Below are 15,530 nucleotides of genomic sequence, written 5' to 3'. Positions count from 1 at the left end.
CAACGTGTTCTTAAAAACAGTAAAATTATTATTTATTTGTTTGTTTGTTAGGTTGTTAGGTTGTTTATTGCTTTACTGAAATATAAACAATATTTATTTATTAAAAATAAATAATAAATTGTATTGAAATGTGTTAGTTTGGTTGTTGTTTTTTACTAAAATATTATTTATTTATATTGTTTATATTATTTATTTGCATTATATATATATATATATATATATATATATATATAAAAAACATTTATTTATGTTTTATGTATTCATTAAAAATAAATAATAATAAATTGCACTGAAGTATGTTACTTTGGTTGTTGTTTGTTACTAAAATAAAAAAAATATATTTATTTGTTATTTATTTATTTATTCATTGATTCATTCACTCATTTATTTATTTATTTGTTTTTTTTTTATGTATTTACTTATTTATTTATTGTTTTTATTATTTATTTATGAGTTAGTTTTAGGATCTGAGCTCTAGCAATCTATTAAGAAGTTATAATATATTTATTCTGGCTTCTTCAGGTCATCCCATATAGTTATGTAACCATTTAACCAGAGTCACCACTTTTAAATTCACCACGCTAAATTCTTGATGTTCTTGGTAAGGGCAAGAAAGAAAAACCTTGCTCTAAATTTGCTCTTGTCATATTTTGCTTTATCCTATAAAACAAAAAATCTTTTTGCATTCGACGAAAGATGTTATTTTCAGTCTCTGAATGGAAACATCTCAAATATCATATAATGCATACTGTGGCCTTATCTCAGTACCCAGTCATCCAAGAAAAGCTAAAGTTAATCTTTACAAACCCACTGATCTGAAATATGGAAAAAGCTTTCGCTGTTAAACCCTATAGACTAAGTCTTTAGTGCACAACAACTATGTTACTGGGTCAGTTTTCCATTTTGACTTTATTAATTAATTCTTAGCAAAGTTCTAGCAAAAATGTAGCTTATTTTGTTTGTTTAGTTATTTTTCTAATCCATCTGACTGATCAGGTCACCTTGACTTCTGTTCTCTCTGCTCTGTTTATGTCACATAAGGGAAAACCTGCTGTGATTCACAAAATTTGAGCATGGTTGGCTATCTCATCCCAATGAGGCAATGCCATCCGCAGCTCTCTAGGGGAAGGAGTATCAGTTTTCAGACAGACATTCAATGATCTGACAGTCAATGGTCTCCCTGTAATGCATACGATTTCTCTCATAGAAACTGTAGAGCGTTCTTATAAGTGAAGACAGGATGTTGCAAACTCAATAATGTTTTTTTCTGCATCCTACAGCAGGATTTATCTAAATGGAGGGAGGAGGAGGCGTTGTCTGAGCTGATGTTGCTGAGAGACTGTGATGGAAAAGGAGGGGGCTGGGACTCTTAACTACAGATTTACTCAACATGAATGCAGAAGAGCACTTAAAGGTATAGTTCACCCAAAAATGTAATTTGTGCACCCTTATGTCCATACAAATAGTCCATACATACTGTACAACTTGTGAAATATATTTCAAGAGTTTCAATTTATATAATAGGTTTATGCAACAATCATACCAAAATTTAAAGGAATAGTTCACCCAAAAATGAAAAAAATTAAATTAAAAATGCTGAAAATGTACTCACCCTCAGGCCATCCAAGATGCAGATGTGCTTGTTTCTTCATCAGAACAGATTTAAGAAATGTAATATTACATCACTTGCTCACCAATGGATCCTGAATGGGTGCCATCAGAATAAGAGTCCAAACAGCTAATAAAAACATCACAAAAATCCACATGTAATCCACACCACTCCAGTCTATCAATTAATGTCTTGAGAAGCAAATCTGTGTGTTTGTAGCATACAAATCCATTATTAAAGCATAACTTGAATAGTCCATATTCCATAATAACACTTCCTCCAATGAAAAAGTCACATGTTGTCTTCTCATTAAAATCAATCGGCACATTTGTTTGGAACTGTTGTTTGGGGCTGTTTTCACTTGTAAACTGTGCTTGATCTGTGCATATGTCTCTCCTGATTCAGATGAAACAACTGGAGCAAGCAATAATATGGATAGAGGACTTGTATTTTAGCTGGAAACAATGGTTTGAATGTAGGGTGTCTTGATGGATTTGTTTCTTACAAACATGCAGCTTTTTGTTTCACAAGACATTAACTGATGGAAAGGAGTGGTTTGGATTTCTTGTGGATTATTGTGATGTTTTTATCAGCTGTTTGGACTCTCATTCTGACGGCACCCATTCACTGCATAGGATCCATTGGTGAGCAAGTGATGAAATGCTCCATTTCTCCAAATCTGTTCTGATGAAGAAACAAATTCATCTACATCTTGGATGGCCTGAGTCAATTTTCAACAATTAAATTTTTTTTGGTGAACTATTCACTTAAGGCATGCAGATGCTAACTTGTTTCTTGGTTTTGGCCTACAAAAGCACATTATCCATGCTGAACTCTATTTGTACGGACATTCCATTATTGTTTTTGCTGTCCTCTTTGGAGCTTGACAGGCATGTATGAAATGTTGAATGGATGAAAGCTGCATGAAGATTCCCCAAATATTTGATTCCTCAAATCCTTATGATATGAGAGTGACTAAATAATGACAGAATTTGAACTGTTCCTTTGACCCCAGAGAGAGTTAAGGAAAGAACTACTGCTGAAAGTCATCATGATGTGGGCATTGTTTGTAATTCTGCAGCTTTTCAATGGGACTTCAATGACAGGGATTTCTTTTTAGGTCAGCACCCTCACTCTGATCCCCTGTGGTGGAACAGATTACTTCCCTGGCTGTTATAATTGCCAGGGGATGAAGCTCGTCTTTTCAACACCTCTCTCATCCGCTGAAGCTGCATTGCTTGGATCTCACTGCTGCCAGGATGTGATTCTCAAGTGCCCTCATACAAATTCCTGAAGGATCCAGCTGAAGAATTTACAGAAGACTGGAGTAATGATGCTGAAAATTCAGCTTTGCATCACAGGAATAAATTACATTTAAAAACATATATAAATAGAAAACAGGTATTTTACATTTTAATAATATTTCACAATATTACTGTTTTGATCAAATAAATGCAGCTTTGGTGAGCATAAGAGATTCATTTCAAAAACTTTAAATACTTTTGACCTGTTGTAATAAAGTCCACTGCCGGCAAGCTTATTGAACCCATGTGCAGCTTTTATTTACAAGACTTGAACTATACAAATATAAACAAAGACCTGACTTGATACCAAATCATGAAATAAACTTGAACATGAACACAAAGACTCACCAAGTAGCAGTTGCACAAAACAAAGCTAGGCAAGAGACAATGGCAACATGAGGGCTATATATACACCAAACAAAGGGGTCACATGACATAATCCAACTAATAAACACATGACACATAAACTAGTCAACCAATGAAAACAGGACACATACAACAAAGGAACCAATAGCAGGATCACATGACGACAATGGAAACACACGACAGGAACAAGAACTAGATAATACTAAATAAAAGATAAGAAAACAATGAACATGAACCAAAACCCAAAACCAGTGTTACATATTCCCCCCTCTAAGGGCGGCTCCAGTCGCCCTGCAGGAACACCCACACAAAAACAAAACCCAAACAAGTGTCTGGGAGGGTGTTGTAACAGAGGCAGTCTAGGAGTAGGGAAGGAGGGCCAGGCCCGTGAAGTGGGACCATGGAGCAGTGGCAGACCTGGAATGTAAAGCAGAGCAAGGGCAAGTTCGTAGGCCATGGAGGAATGGTGGACCTGGACCGTGGAGCAATGGCAGGTCTGAACAATGAAGGTGGCCCTGGGCTGTGGAGCAATGGAGTACTGTGGAGCGAAGGTGGGCCTGGACAGTGGAGCAACGGAGGGCCTGGACCAAGTAGCAGTGGCAGAGACCATGGTGGAGCTGGCAGAGCAGCAAGCCAGGGTGGAGCCGAAGACCACCAGGGCAGAGCAGGCGGGACTGAGGATCCCCACGGTGGAGCAGATGACCACCAGGGTGGAGCCGGCAGAGCAGGAAGCCAGGGCTGAACAGGAGACCAAGGTGACGCCTGCGGAGCAGAAGACCACCACAGGTCAGGAGGCCATGGCAGAGCAGACACATGGACAAACCACCTGGTTGTGACAGCACAGGCAAACGGTTTGTTAAATGGCCTCCGTGCCCACAACATGACAGGCAGAATATACTTGAATGGCCTCAGTGGCCATAGCCTGACAGGCAGAGAGTTCATGAGTGTCCTCCACAGCCATGACATGAGAGTGTTCCGAGACGGCCTCCATGGCCGTCACAGGACAGACAAGGGGTTCAGAGACAGCCTCCTTGGCCATAACCGGACAGGCAGAGTGTTCAGAAATGGCCTCCATGACTGTGACAGGACAGGCAAGGGGTTCAGGGACGACCTCCTTGGCCATGGCAGGACAGGCAGAGAGTTCACGGACAGCCTCCGTGACATTTTACATTGCAGTCTTTACAATGGCACACACAGTATAAAGGTTCTAGATCACATAATTTTCACAAGTCACAACTTTCAAAACTGTTTTATGGAGTTTTTGTCTCTTTTTTTTCCGGAAAGACATTTCATCAGCTTGAACAATTGGTATGTTGTTAAACAACAGTACAATCTATTGAACGCACTGTGTTTCTGTTCTCCACAGCCTCATTTTCATTCCTGTCAAAAATTAAATATGGCGCTACCTTGACAAGGTCAATCTGTGACATTTAGATCCTCTGTTGGTCAAACATTTTCTTTTGAGTTGCTAAACTTGGTCTTTAGAAAATATAAACTTCTTCGCATGAACTTCTGTTTTCTGGTTTTCCGCGTTTGTATGTGTATGAATGGAAGTGAATACCCAAAACTCATGCTTTTGATTGTTGGACTGGTTGGGATGCTCTAACAAATTGTTTGCACTTATTGGTTAAGGTGGGTCATTGCTTTAGTTGCATTTCTAATCAAAGAAGATGGAAGATGCTAATTAAAACAGTAAACAAAGGTGGAAACAGCAAAAATGAAAATGCAAGAAGGTAAGAAGGTACAAGGGTTATTATTTTAATATAATGTATTACATAGTATATTACAAACCAAGCAAGAGCTGCCCAGTTCTCCTTAAGAAAGCCAATCTTTGAAACATAACTCAAAGCGGGCTGGGTTGTTAATTCACATAAAATGTGCTACTGCAGTACTTCATAATATGGATAGCAGGCTATCAAATATATTTAAAAATGCTTTAAAATCGCTTGTTATCTTCTATTATGGCTCTCATCATCTTGCCTATCAGCACACATATCTGAAGGTGCAGTTAACCTGAATTTAAATCAGATAAAGGTGAACTCATGGTATTTCCATGCACATATGAGATTTGAGAGAACTAAAGTTCACTCCCAGCTGATCTCGCAACAATCATGTCTGTAATTGAGTCTCCTTATGCTTATGAAGAGTGAGTTAAATGGCTTGGTTATTCCAGTGGGAAATGATTCTATTAGCTACAGTGCACTGTGTCTGGGTACAAGAGCAACCTGCCAGAGAGGACTGTATGAACAGTTCACCCAAAAATAACAATTAAAGCCCATCACTGATATTCTTTCCCTGTGCTATAGCTTTCATTTGTGGTGGTGTTCTTAAACTTGGTAATACGACACACAAGAACTTGGTGCAACATGTCTAAATGTGACATTCATGTGGAGTCAATAAATAGTAATTACAAGTTCCAAGCACATGCGGGATCAAGTAAAGTCGCATTTACAAGTGGGAAACTTGGTATTCTAGATGCTACATGAGTTGCAGAACTGTGGAAGGGACGTATCGATTTCAAACACTGATCTATAATATAGATATAATATAATAGATCTATAGAGATCAGTGAGTGGAACGTAAATCAAATGTTGCGGAAAAGTGTGAAGTAAACCACTCAACTTCCACAGCCTGCTTTATGTAACAAAACAAAATTTAGTTGTTATACAATATATAAATAAGTTATAGAAATTAATAGTTTTCATCATTTTGAAAGTTATTTGGGTTTATTGTTGACAATATAATTATTTTGTTTTATTTTGGCTACATCTGTATTATGTTTCCGACTTGAATGTGCCACATCATAACAACGAATGCTCAACCAAGTATAGGTGCTCTTGAAAGCAGTATAACAATTGAGATCCTTTTTTTTTACCATCTCCAAAATTTGCATACAATTTTGGCATTTTCACTTACTGGCACTTGCATGGAACTTTCAAACAGGTTGTGAAGCTGTTGTCATACCATTCCCTTATTCAGCTGGTGAATTTCACCCTGGCATAAATGAATAATGAATGTATGAACATATACATAAAAAAAAAAACAGCCAATATGTTACAAAGAAAAGCAGTGTTGGTTTTCTATGGCTAATCAACATTTTAGTGCCAAAAATGTGGTAATTATCACCTCACGCACATAGTTTTGATTTAAATGTATCATTATATCTGGTCTAGCAGTTACAAATTTGAATATTTCAACCCTCCCAATACAAAGAAAAATACAAACTTCAGTGAAATTCAGTGTCTTATGGTGTGATCTTGTGTGTGTGTGTGTGTGTGCAATAGAATATACGGTCTGTACAGTATAAAAACCATTACGCCTATGGGATGTCCCCACTTTTCACAAAAACAAACCTGTGTGCGTGCGTGCGTGTGTGCGCGTGTGTGTGTGTGTGTGGATTGTAGGCTGTTACTGACAGAGCTTGAGTAAAGAAAGCCCAATTTGCACGTGGACCAAACAGAAATCAATAGCACTCTGTAAAAGAAGCCTTTTAAGACTCAATAGCTCTCATGCTTTTTGCTGTGCTGCATATATCCTCTTTGTTACTATTTGTGGAAGTGTTTTCAATATGTCTTAGACAATATGTTTTTCCATAGCCACATTTGCATTTAAAGAGGCAAAGAGTTGTGTGAATCACTGAATGAATCACCTTTCGCACCTCTGATTGGCTGAATCTGATATAATCAAAAATAAAGCCCTCATCCACCCTATTTTCTTCAGACAGTAGGTTCTTTTTTTCACAAGGGGGCGCCATTTCACTCGCCGTGCCATTTTGCTTGCTGAATCTGAATCGTGACTCATTAAAATTGTATCTATATAAAAAATTGATGTTTATGAAATATAAAAGCTTTCGGTCTTCAGTTCACACTTAGTGAACTTCACTGTTGGATGTCAGTTAATGCTGTATTCACATGAAATTCAGGTCAGTAGATCCTATGTAGCACAGTGCACAGCAGAGTTTGTCTTGAGAGCACAGGGACCATGGGACCACTTGCCCATATCAAAGTCAAACAAGCAAGTCAGGAGATAGCAAACACTGGGCCATGACAACAAGACATCAGCAGTAGCATGTTTACTTTGTCAATACCTGGTGTTGAGTGGAAAGTAAGAACAATCTAGGAGTTCAAAACAGAACATGTTTTGACATATACGTCAGTTTTCAGACTCTCTGAGGCTCAGTGGTGGTCACTTGTAATGGTTTTGTTCTTAAAATATAAAGGCAGCTATATATTTTCAGTGGTAAAGACATTTATCCCATGTAAGAAAAGTTTGGGGGTCAGTAAGATTTGGAAGATTAAATTTCCTTGTGCTCACGAAGGCTGCATTTGTTTATTCAAAAATACAGAAATGGAAATGTTCCATGGATGTTAAAAGTTCTTTATGAAACAATCAATGTCAATAAAGAATCTTTTTTTTAAGAGTGTGAATTTTCAACAGCCATTACTCCAGTCTTCAGTTTCACATGATGCTTCAGAAAGCATTCTAATATGCAGTTTTTAAGGATACTTTGATGAATAGGAAGTTCAAAAGAACATAATTTAAAAGGAAATCTTTTGTAACATTATAAATGTCATTATTGCCATTTTTGAAATGTAGTATATATATAATGACTAGTATATACATTTTGTAAAACAAATGTTCCATGGACCCTCTAACACCCTCTCGTGGCCCCGTCATACAAAACCATTTGTATAAAATATCTTAAAGAGATGATGGCAACCTATAGTGTTTTTAATCATTAAATGTCTCCTTACAAATAAAAAAAAAACATCAGGACTGTCGTCGGTAAGGACAACTTAAAATGTTGTCCTGGACCATGTGATGAGGGGGACCCAAAACATGTCCGAACTGCTGGGGCCCATTTTTATAATTCCATCTCAGACCCCTTGAATTCAAGCAAATATTTAATTTTTTAAGTTTATTTGTGCATTTGGTTAGCCTGTATCTGTATTTGGCCGAAAACAAGAGATATGAAAAAAAAAATATTAATATTTGAGACAAAAAAAGAGCAATACAAGTCTTCTGCAGCATGATTCGGGGTTCAGGAGGCTTGCTCCCTGCTGCAGACGAACCATGATCGATGTTCCTGGTCAAAGGGCTGGCCTACAGCGAGAGGCAGAGATAGAGCTGGTTAACGTTTAACCACGCCGGCTTGTAAAGTAGCCCGAGGACAGTGAACCTTTGGAGTTTGATATGATGTGATTACAGAATCACCCCAGTGACACGTTGCCAAATTCAGCAGAATGAGGGTCTGAGTCTTCTGGGTGGTGATCTCTGAAATTGCTCAGGTAAGTTGCTTCTTTAATACCAAATTAAGTGACATAAGGAGCCTTGTCAGGCAGTGGCAAGATAAAGGTAGTGGCAGTGTTTAAAAAACACTGTGCTCATCCGTACAGCTGTTGCTTGTATTTAATGCTTTGAATGTGCAACACAATTAATCATTTTGCATTAAAACTATTCCACTATGATTGAGGATGCTGTCTAGGTAAGATATACACAAGGGGTCATCAATGAATTATACACATTAACTTGACTAATTATTTCAGCTTATTTATAGCAAAGGTATTTCGATTTTAAGATTCAACAGCACAAACTCTTTTGTGATTCTTCGTCAGTGTTTATAATGCAGAAACGAGCCACTCATCATGTTTAACCTTTCTTCAACTGTAATATTTCAACATTCATACATGCACATGTGAGTTTTAATATAGTTGTAAGGAGGTCAGCTATAACACAAACCCAGAGCTTATCACTGCTGTTACTGAAATGTTTCAACATATGGTACTTCTCCAACATACAGTATTTATTAAACACGCCATACTGAACCTCACAGATGGTTTTTAACAGTAGCAACAGTGTGTACATGTGTTTGGGATGGGGGGTAGTGCATATGATATCATTTCTGATGTATGGTCTTAAAAGCTTAAATACAGCGGCAGGCAACAAATGTAACATGCAACTGAAGTGCAATTAAAAATATTATATTTCCTGCACTTGTGTTGCAGTTTCAGACCAGCACAATGGCCTTCAGAACATGTGTATTTAGCTTCAGTCAACATAGGCTGAAAAGCAGCCAGAGATCCAGGCCCGATAAGCACACGTCTAGTTATCTTGTTTATGCAAACGGTTACCAGGCTGTCCAGAAGAGAGCAGTGGATGGACTGCAGACTAATGGAGTCCTTTCCCTACTGTCTTAAAACGTTCTCTTTAATGGATTCCTAATGTTCGGCCATCTCTTTTAAATCCCTGACGTTTGAGCTTCAAGAAACTCGTCATTTATGACCCTTAGTAAAGATTTCTTGGTCTCATGTACTGTATGGATTGAATAAAAGGCCACATTTGCAAACTGCAAAAGCGTGCGGTAATATCATCTCACTCTGTGAGTCAACTGTGACGAGTCATTTCAGTCAAAATAAACTATCTGTGCTTTGCACAAGCTATTGAATATGCAGAGGCGAACACATTAGCACTGTCATTGCTGGAGAGATGCGTTGCATTGTAAAATGAATGAAAAGAAAACAATATAAAATTCAAAAGAGCACACAGACTTCCAGGGGCATCATGCACATATTTTTAAGGGGACGCCAAAGGCTGTCCTCCCTCACTCGATGGACTAGACAATATAAGACTTGAAAAAAAGTATATATTTTAACAACTAAGTAGTTATTTTTATGTGTAAAATACATGTTGGAAAAATACATTCAAGTCCTGACCTTATACTGTACATACAAAATATATGTAAAAAATATAAAATATATGTATCATTATCATGCTACGTGTACTGCGTTAGGCTAACTGAGACATGTCACAGCACTTATATATTATTGCCCTTTTGTTGGTTTTGATCGCTTCTGTTGTCATTTGTAAGTCACTTTGGATAAAAGTTTCTGTTAAATGAATAAATGTAAATGTAAATTTAATTATAACTTATGTATATATTATAGTTTGTGTATATTTTGTTTTAATTGAAATTATAGTTAAAGTTTGGTAATTTTTTGTTTATGTCTTTTTTTCTCACTTTTTTGAGACGCTTGTAGAGACAATGATCATTGTCTCATCATTGCTGTCATGATTGCATGCAGATGCTTTTAAAAATGACTGGCAGTCTTTGACCCCTATTCTGTACTCACAATCCTTTGTTGTCTTCAGCATCTATCTTTGATCAGGGGAAGCTGACAAAGACAAATAGTCACTCCACTGAAGATATTAAAGACCCGTGCCTATGTGATTCAATCACGCTTGATAGCACTCTCATCTCAAAAGAAAGAATAATCACAAGGGAGATCTTGTTAACATTAGATCAAGATAAATGGGCACTGGGACTTTTGCTTACTTTTTGCTTCAGTCTCCTGCTTGCACAATTTTTCTCCTCAGAAACAGACATAGTAATTTATTGTCTCTAACAAGTCTCTGAAGACAATCTCAACAATGTCTTATACGCAGATTTGCTCAGTCACCAAAGTCTGCAATCAAAAGTCATAGATTTTAAACTTATCAACAAATGAAAAAAGAAATATCAGAGCAGCTATTCATATTCATTACTTATATATAAAATATAATATATATATATATATATATATATACACACACACATTTGGAAAAACCTGAGTACGAGTATATGATGACAGAATCAATGTGTGTATGTGTGTGTGTGTGTGTGTGTTTATGTGTACCTACTTAGCCAAATTTTGGGGACAAATTTGTACCCAAAAGTGAGCTAAACCTGACAAAAACTCCAAAAACCTCCCTTTGGGGAAGTCCTCATTTGTAAAATTTGTACAGTATAAAAACCATTACGCCTATGGAATGTCCCCATAAAACATGGAAACACAACATGCGTGTGTGTGTGTGTGTGTGTGTGTGTGTGTGTGTGCTATCCCTTTAGTCGCTTGACCTCTAAACTATTTATAGTCTGAGTAATAATGACGTAATATTATTATGCTGTTATATTTTCAAAATTCTGATTGAGGGAAACAGGCTGAAACAAAGTATGAAATAAGGGTGGGACACAGATGTCCTTCTATTGAAACATATGTGACTCAGTGATTGTCTGCTTTTTTGATTTGCTCTCTTCAGTTAATAATTACACTGTACAATTCACCTTGACCTGGAGGTGAGGAAAATTTTTCCCCACTTTTCTTGCCAATGCTGTCCAGCAGATAAAAAGTCAATTTATACCCAAAGCTTTCTTCATGCAGTTCAAACAGACTTTGATCAGAGACACTGATTAAATTAAGATGACAGATGCCTACATTAAGACCAAATAATCATGTTTCTCCTCCACTAGAATCAGATCTTTGTGATAAAGTTTTCTCTTACGTATAAATTAATAAAATGGCTATTTTCTAATGGATTAGTGTTGTTCAAAAGAGTGTGGTAAGGACATATGAATTTCTTACCTTTGAACCTGTCTGTGAGAAACACATACTGGCTTCTTATCATGTTCAGATTTAAAGCAGGAGTATGCTGTCCTGCCATGTCATTTATGTGTGTTTGAACTTTGATTTAATTTCAGTGAGCACCCCTAATTTTGCTGATTTATTGCTGATAATCACTCACAATGGAAACCAATCAAAAATGCGGGGATGGACTGACTGGTATGCAGAAAGAGACTGCGCTGCGCGCTCTGATCCAGCGCACAGGATATCAGATACACCAGGTAGGAGTTACCACAGCCTCGGGTAACAGGACAGGTGCCACTGTGGGATTGTGGGAAAGGAATACTTGCTTAATTGGACTCTTACTTGAGACTGAAATTCGGTGCCACTGGTCCATAAGATCCATTACTTTGATGTTTTCACTACTGGAGATTTCTATGTGGTTGTCTTCAGCAGTATTTAGTATGTAGCAAAGTGGCACCATCATGTGGTGAAAATGGAAAACCTCCTTCTTTCCCATCTGTGAACAAAAAAAGCAGCATATGTCTGTGGATCAGTACAATGATTTGTTCATCCTTGAGGTCTATCGCGGTAGCATAATCATTCATGGTTTTACTTTGTCCACATCTCAGTGTGCACATTAACTTGTAATATATTATAGAGTCATCACAGTTGGTTTCTCCACAGGAAAATGGCCAGAGGAGATATGGTGGTCCACCTCCTGGCTGGGAAGGCCCACCTCCAGAGAGAGGCAGTGAGATTTTTGTGGGAAAGCTTCCTCGAGACCTCTTTGAGGATGAACTGGTGCCACTCTGTGAAAAAGTAAGGGGAAAACTGGTCAACAACTATTATTTTAAATGAATTAATTAAAAATTACTTTAACCAAATGGAAGACCGTTCTCGCCTAAAATAAATAAATAGGTCATTGCATAAGGTAATTGAGACTATATCTTGCAATTGCACATTTATTTGCTTTGATATTCCATAATCTGACTTTTTTATTTTACAGTATTTTTTACTCTGAGGTACAAACAGGCTTCCATAGATATTTTAGTGTGGTGTACCTGTCTTTGCAGTTCGGCAACATTTTTGAAGTACGGATGATGATGGACTTTAATGGCAACAATCGGGGCTATGCATTTGTTACCTTCTCCACAAAACAAGAGGCTAAGAATGCCATGAAACAACTGAACAACTATGAAATCCGGTGAGTCATTGTTCAAACTGGACATCTTGTAGACAAAGCATAACCAAAAAATAAATAAAAAATTATGAAAAATTCTCACACATCTTCACACAGGAATGGAAGACTTCTTGGTGTGTGTGCAAGTGTAGACAACTGTCGTCTATTTGTCGGCGGCATTCCAAAGACCAAAAAGAGAGAAGAGATCCTGGCAGAGATGAAGAAGGTGACGGATGGTGTCATGGATGTCATCGTTTATCCAAGTGCTGCTGACAAGACCAAGAATCGAGGTTTTGCATTTGTCGAGTATGAGAGCCATAGAGCTGCTGCCATGGCCAGGAGGAAACTGCTGCCAGGTAACACCCAATACATCAAATAATTCAAGCTACATCACATTAGATATTATACCAATAGTCTTGTCCAAAAACCACTCACCCTTCTGTTTCAAATGTTTCAGACATTTTTCAAAGTAATCGTCAGTTTCCAAAGCAAGACAAGATTTTATTGATTTCCTACAGGCTGAACTCATGTTGAGTCCAAAGATACTTAGATCATTGCCCAAAGAAGATGAGTGAAAGATAAAAGACTAGCCACTGACATGGTTTTCTCTATCTCTTTCCAGGGAGAATTCAGCTGTGGGGTCATCCTATTGCAGTTGACTGGGCTGAACCTGAAGTAGAGGTAGATGAGGACACTATGGCCACAGTGAAGATCCTCTATGTTCGTAATCTGATGTTGCCCACCACAGAGGAAACTATAGAGAAAGAGTTTAACAGCATCAAACATGGTGAGCTAACAAAAAGTCTCTTTAATATTCTGGTCTCTGGATATGGCTCAGGTCAATCCTTCAGTGCAACCCTTTTTACCCTTTCTATCATCTGCCAGGCAAAAATCGTAAGCATGAGCACTTAGAAAAGCAAGCACCAAATACATAACCTGTTCCTGAGTCTGAACTCTGAATAAAATCATTTTATTGTTTTAAAGGATTTCATTGAAATATTTACAGTGTTTGCTAATCTACAGATGCTGTTGAAAGGGTGAAGAAGATCAGAGATTACGCTTTTGTTCATTTCTCTCAAAGAGAGGATGCCATCAACGCCATGAACGCTCTGAATGGCAAGGCAAGACGGCACACAACCTAACTGAAAATCACTTGAATCATTATGAAATAATGCCATATAAAAAACTCTGACTTCCCTCCAGGTCATTGATGGTTCTCCCATTGAGGTCACACTAGCCAAACCTGTGGATAAGGACAGCTATGTTCGGTACACCAGAGGCACTGGGGGTCGTGGTGGTACTCTGCTCCAAGGAGACTATGCTTACACCGTTGGCCAAATGTACGACCCCTCAGCAGCCTACCTAGGAGCACCAATATTCTACGCCCCCCATGCATACGCAGCCATCCCTAATCAGTTCCGCTTCCCCAGTACCAAAGGGCACATAAGTACCAGGGGACTGGTGCGCTCCCCCTCTGTGAGAGGTGGGTAATCTGATTAATTTGTAGAAATCTGTTCCAGACATGATTAAAAGAAATCTCTGAAGAAATATAATTCTGTAACTGTTAATCAAGCTTGTGAAGAATCTGCTAAAAATACAGTAGTTCTTAATGAATATATAAAATCACTCTGACCAAAAGATCTACTCTACATATCTAAGTAACAAAATCAATACAGTCTACAATTAATAAAGTCAACATGAAATGCTTTTCAAATGATATTTTACATTCATAATGTGACTTGGTGCACAATAAGATAAGGAGGTAAATTGAGTACATTTTAATTTCATGTTAAGGGGATAGTTCCCCCAAAAATGAAAATTACCCCATAATTGACTCACCCTCAAGCCATCCTAGGTCTATATGACATTCTTGTTTCAGACTAATCCAATCGGAGTTATTTTTTAAAATGCCCTGGCTCTTCCAAGCTTTATAATTGCAGTGAGTGGGTGTTATTTCTCAATAGTCCAAAAGACGTCAAATAAAGCGCATTCATCCATAATAAAAAGTGGGGGGTGGTGAATAAAGGCCTCCTGTAGCGAATCAATGCGTTTTTGTAAGAAAAAATGTCCATATTTAAAACGTTATAAACAGTAATCTCTAGCTTCCGCTAACTATCGTATGCGCGCTCACAATAACACCGTTCCGGCAGATGACGTAGGATGTAGAGTAAGGTCCGGTGAGTAGTGACAAATGTGGAAGCACAGCAGAGAGAGCAAAACAAAACACTGGTCACGAATTAGAAGTACAAAACGAAGATTTGTAAATAAAAATGTCAGAGGATTTTGATAAAAGCCAAGAGGAGACTGGTTTTCCTTTGCTAAAGTAAGGAAACTTTGCTTCCTTTACTCCTGTAAACAAACGTTGGTTCTGATGAGACTAGCATATTCTCACGAAACCCTACGCTACGCCTTCGTCCTTCATCATCCACCGGAACGGAGTTCTATTGTGAACGTGTGTACAACAGTTGGCGGAAGCTAAAGATAACCGTTTCTAAAATGATAAATGTGGATTTTTTTCTTACAAAAACGCATCGCTTCGCTACAGGAGGCCTTTATTCACACCCAGAGCCATTTGAGACACTTTTTATGATGGATGGATGCGCTTTTATTGGACTTCCTTTGGACTATTGAAAAATAACACCCACTCACTGCCATTATAAAGCTTGGAAGAGCCAGGACATTTTTTAACA

General features: G+C 37.8%; 1 protein-coding gene across 3 annotated transcripts in view; it reads left to right on the top strand.

The window, feature by feature from the left end:
- The first annotated feature begins 8,479 nt into the window (after window positions 1-8,479).
- LOC107695528 (APOBEC1 complementation factor-like) overlaps window positions 8,480-15,530 on the top strand; it is a 12,179-nt gene continuing 5,128 nt past the window's right edge. For all 3 annotated transcript variants that reach the window (XM_016495473.1, XM_016495472.1, XM_016495474.1), the window contains exons 1-8: window positions 8,480-8,567; window positions 11,795-11,938; window positions 12,345-12,479; window positions 12,734-12,864; window positions 12,958-13,196; window positions 13,463-13,627; window positions 13,864-13,961; window positions 14,044-14,323. In XM_016495473.1, coding sequence (XP_016350959.1) covers window positions 11,840-11,938; window positions 12,345-12,479; window positions 12,734-12,864; window positions 12,958-13,196; window positions 13,463-13,627; window positions 13,864-13,961; window positions 14,044-14,323 — 1,147 coding nt within the window. In that variant the 5' untranslated portion in view covers window positions 8,480-8,567; window positions 11,795-11,839. The remainder of the gene's footprint in view (window positions 8,568-11,794; window positions 11,939-12,344; window positions 12,480-12,733; window positions 12,865-12,957; window positions 13,197-13,462; window positions 13,628-13,863; window positions 13,962-14,043; window positions 14,324-15,530) is intronic.

The sequence above is a fragment of the Sinocyclocheilus anshuiensis genome, unplaced genomic scaffold (genome assembly GCF_001515605.1).
Source record: "Sinocyclocheilus anshuiensis isolate Anshui unplaced genomic scaffold, SAMN03320099.WGS_v1.1 scaffold466, whole genome shotgun sequence".
Lineage (NCBI taxonomy): Eukaryota > Metazoa > Chordata > Actinopteri > Cypriniformes > Cyprinidae > Sinocyclocheilus > Sinocyclocheilus anshuiensis.
Note: the sequence above shows the minus strand (reverse complement) of the source record. Positions and strands in the feature narration are given on the sequence as shown.